Source organism: Myotis davidii, unplaced genomic scaffold, assembly GCF_000327345.1.
Source record: "Myotis davidii unplaced genomic scaffold, ASM32734v1 scaffold327, whole genome shotgun sequence".
NCBI lineage: Eukaryota > Metazoa > Chordata > Mammalia > Chiroptera > Vespertilionidae > Myotis > Myotis davidii.
In genome coordinates, this window is record NW_006298628.1 from 6034345 (window position 1) to 6038637 (window position 4293).

At 37.3% G+C, this 4293-nt stretch overlaps 1 protein-coding gene across 1 annotated transcript in view; it reads right to left on the reverse strand.

Annotated features, from left to right (window-relative positions):
* Nucleotides 1-4293, reverse strand: part of LOC102766972 (ATP-binding cassette sub-family A member 8-like) — a 47901-nt gene that overhangs the window by 23344 nt on the left and 20264 nt on the right. Inside the window, 3 exon segments of the mRNA XM_015570806.1 lie at nt 2234-2353; nt 2577-2716; nt 3550-3647. Of these exon segments, the coding sequence (XP_015426292.1) occupies nt 2234-2353; nt 2577-2716; nt 3550-3647 (358 nt within the window).

The window sequence follows — 4293 nt, forward strand, 5'->3', positions numbered from 1 at the left end:
ACCCACATTCTCCAGGTTCTCCAGCCAGGTTCTCCAGGTTCTCCAGCCAGGTTCGGTTTAGTTCTCCAGCCAGGTTCGGGTGCCAGGTTCTGTAGCCGGGTTCTTCAGCCAGGTTCTGTCTCGGTTCTCCAGCCGGGTTCTTCAGCCAGGTTCTGTCTAGGATCTTTTGCCATGTTCTCTCCAGCGAAGTTCTTCTGTTTCTAGGATCTGTGTAGGTTCTGTCTTCTAAGTTCTGTGTGTCGTTGTCTTGTTACATCTGTATTTATACCAGTTGATTCAATCCTATCAATCTCTATTCCAATACCACGTGGTATTTTGTGGTATTTAGGGTGTTTCTTATCTCCATTCCAGGGAGTAAAGATTATGTAGCTTAAGCATGATTGTTCGTAGTTAGATTAATTACCCGCCTGGCACTTAGTGAAGGGGTTTTATTCCCTCCCTAACTTCAGGGGAAAATCTCTACCTGGGGAAACAACCTTTCTCAGAGAGGTGACCTTGGTTAAAACACATAGTGCCAAGAAGGTGAGCAAATATATTAAGAACAGTATGCCATATATGCCAGGTCCCTTGAAACAGCAAGGATGGACCGGCTCCCGGCATTAGAATGACACAGACAATATATTAAAGAGGTTAAGGTAATTATGCAAGATCATCATAGTACCTAGGTATGACTTGGAAACTTGGTAAAGGAAACAATTTTCTTAGGTGCTCACCTAGAGAAACAAGTTACAAATTGACATGCTACAAACTAGGGGGTTAACTGTAAATTAAACCTAACTATAGCAACAACCACATTAAAAATAATGGACTAAACATGCCACTATAAGAAACGTTGTAAAATGTCTCAATAAGCAAAATTCAACTATATGCTGTTTATAAGAAGTGCATTTTAAATGAAAAGCACAAACAGGTTGAAAAAAATTTTAAAGTAATAAATTACATTAAAATTAAAGCAATCTATAATAATAAAAGCATAATATGCAAATCAACCAAATGGCTGAACAGTGAAATGATCGTCAGTCAACCTTCTGGATGACCTTCCGGACTAAGCCGGGGCTGTGAGGGCTGCGGTAGCCAGGTCTGTGAAGGCCTACTCTTGCACGAATTTTGTGCTTCGGGCCTCTAGTTGTATTAATATTAGACAAATTGGGCTTTAGTATATAGAGAAAGGGACAGAAAGCATAGTTGAAGAAATAGTGGCTAAAATCTTCCCAATTGTGATGAAAAACTCTAATCTACAAGTATAGGAAGCTCAACAAATACCACATAGGATAGACCAGTGGTCGGCAAACTGAGGCTCAGCAAACCGCGGCTCGCGAGCCACGCGCAGCTCTTTGGCCCCTTCAGTGTGGCTCTTCCACAAAATACTGGCTCTTCCACAAAATACTGACTTCTGCGCATGGGCCACGAAGTTTCAATCGCACTGTATGTGTGCACCCACACGTGGTATTTTGTGGAAGAGCCACACTGAAGGGGCCAAAGAGCCACCTGTGGCTCACAAGCCACGGTTTGCTGACCACGGGGATCGATGAAGGAGGTTCACACCTAAAGACATAGTTGAATTGTCAAAGCCAAAGACAGAGCAGCAGGAGAAAACCAACTCATCATACAAAGAAACCCTGAATAAGACCTAGAGCTGACTTCTCATCAGAAACCATGGAGACCAACAGGCAGAGTGATGACACATTCAAAGTACTTGGAGAGAGATTTAGAATGAGTGTTTCATCTGAAATTGCTCTTAGGAAATGGGATACAATGAGGGCTATGAGCCTTAGGTAGAAGAATATGGGCTGTTTTTAATATCAAGGCAAAATTGGCAATGGAGGTAACAAAAATGACAGGGATGCACTTCACTTTAATATGTTCTTGTCCAAGAATGGCCTTAATCATGAAACCCCACATGTTGTAATCATGTTATTGAATGATATTATTGGAATGGTGTCTTTTTTTTAGTTTTTTATTTATTGATTTTTAGAGAGAAGAGGAAGGAGAGAGAGGGAGAGAGAGAGAGAGAGAGAGAGAGAAAGGTGTTGTTCCACTTATTTATGCATTCATTAGTTGATTTTTGTATGTGCCCTGACTAGGGATCCATCCTGCAATCTTGGTGTATTGAGATGATGATCTAAGCAACTGAGATACTCAGCCAAGGCCTGGAATGGTGTGTTCTTGAACAATATACTAAACCAGGTGTTATGAATACATTTACATGATCATTTTCATGCATTTTATTTACCTGGTTCATCAATAGTTGATTTTCCTTCTAGTTTCAGGAACACCTCATTCAAGGTTGTCATGGAAACACCATAATTCTCAATTCCCAGGTCAGGACAGAGATCAAGATTCTCATAAAGTTCTAAAAAACACATACACAATAGCAAATCAAAATAAGTATAGAGCATCAATTAGAATATAATATTTCCCACTGTAGATAAAAGTCTAGCTCTTGTTACCTCATGTTTTAAATACCGGAACACATTGTATGCTCTTAATGATAGTTACAGTAATTATCATAGATATTATTTTTATGAATAATAAAACATTTATGTATTTCATTTCTTGATATTCTTGTACATTACCTGGAAATTTATTTGTTCTTTCCAAGGGCAATGTATAGACAAGTTTTCCTTCACTTTTTGCTGATAATTTGGCATCAGGGATGTGCTTTGTAACAATGGATGTTATTTTTTCTTGAACACACATTTCATTCAACTGCAAACTGGTGATAAAAAATAGATCTGTGTTATCTAATATTGTTTCCAATTGCATGAAGAAAATTACTTGTCTCTAGGAGACAAAGAAAAATCACATAAAATCTAATGCAAGAAATAGGTCACCCAAACATGAAATAAAAGGTCAAAAAATCAGATTATATATAGTGCTGACCTCCTAAAGTAAAAGATTTAACTACAGTAATGTTAAGCATCTTATCTTTGAATCAATCAATAATAACAGAATATGTTACTATCTAAAAATAGTAACAAATAAAATGAAGAGGATGGACAGGAGAGAAAGAACAAGAGAGAAGAGGAAGAGCTAGGGGAAAGAGAAAAAACAAGGAGTCTGCTTAAGAGACTGTTAAAACCCTGGGTGAGAGATGATGAGGTTGTGAAATACAATGTCAGTTGAGAAAGTTCCCTTAATACGTACCTTTCTTACCAAATAATGTGTTGTGGATATATTTTCTATCACATTTTTCTAAACTTTTTTGTTATATCCTTTTAAAAAAATATTTTATTAAGTTATTACATATGTGTCCTTATACCCACATTATCCACCATTTATCTTATATTCTTAATCTCTAAAATCTGCCAATCAATAACTCATATACTCATACTATATACTCCATCTATCTGTATCTGTATGGCTCTATCTCTAATCTCTCTCTATATCTGGCTATACATCTCCTTATTTTTAGTTGTGTATATGTGTATACATCAACATCTGTATATAATAATCAAAGGTTTTCTTGTGTGCTGTGATGTGTTACTCCAAGCATCATGTCTTGCATTAGCCCATTTCTCATTCTCCAGCCTCCTCAAGTGGCCATACCTTAAGTGATACCCAATCCCCCATTTCTTCTTTAGAAACAGACTTGAGCCTGCACACTTCAGCTTCCCTTTGGAGAGAAACACTTTCCTGTCTGAAAGAGAAGAAGCAAAGAAGAAAGTTTGTTAGGAAGTTGACTGTTCTTTCCCCCCACAAAGAAGAATTTGTTAGGAAGTTGACTGTTCTTTCCCCCCAAAAGATAGGTCATTGTCTGTGTGATCCAACTCTAATTCAGGAGTTTCTATATTTTCACATACAGGGCTTCATAAAAACACATTGAAATATAGACATTTTAATCTTATTTATATACTTTAGACTGTTGTTTTCCCTTCCAGCCAATAATAGAGGTTTTGCAGATAAATCTTTCAATATAGAGAGTCATCACATTATACATTTTAATGGACCAAACATCAAAATTGTTTGAATATTTCAAGTTGATTTCCTTCAATTTTTAGTAAAAGGACCAATGCCTTTGAATATAGACTCTTCCTTCAAAATAAGTGATTTTCCTGGCAGATCGTACCTCCATGTAATCAAAGGATACAAAATCCTAGGACATACATAGAAGTGGTTGGGAGTAAGATTCTTCGGCCAGTTCATATCATTGCCAGCTGTTCCAATGGCTGGTTAGAGCTGGGAGACCAGGTTACACAATACAGCTGCTGAGCATATAATCCATATTTCTCAAATCTCATGAAGTTTTCATCATGACACTTAAAGGAAACCAGTATCCAGAAATAACCAGCC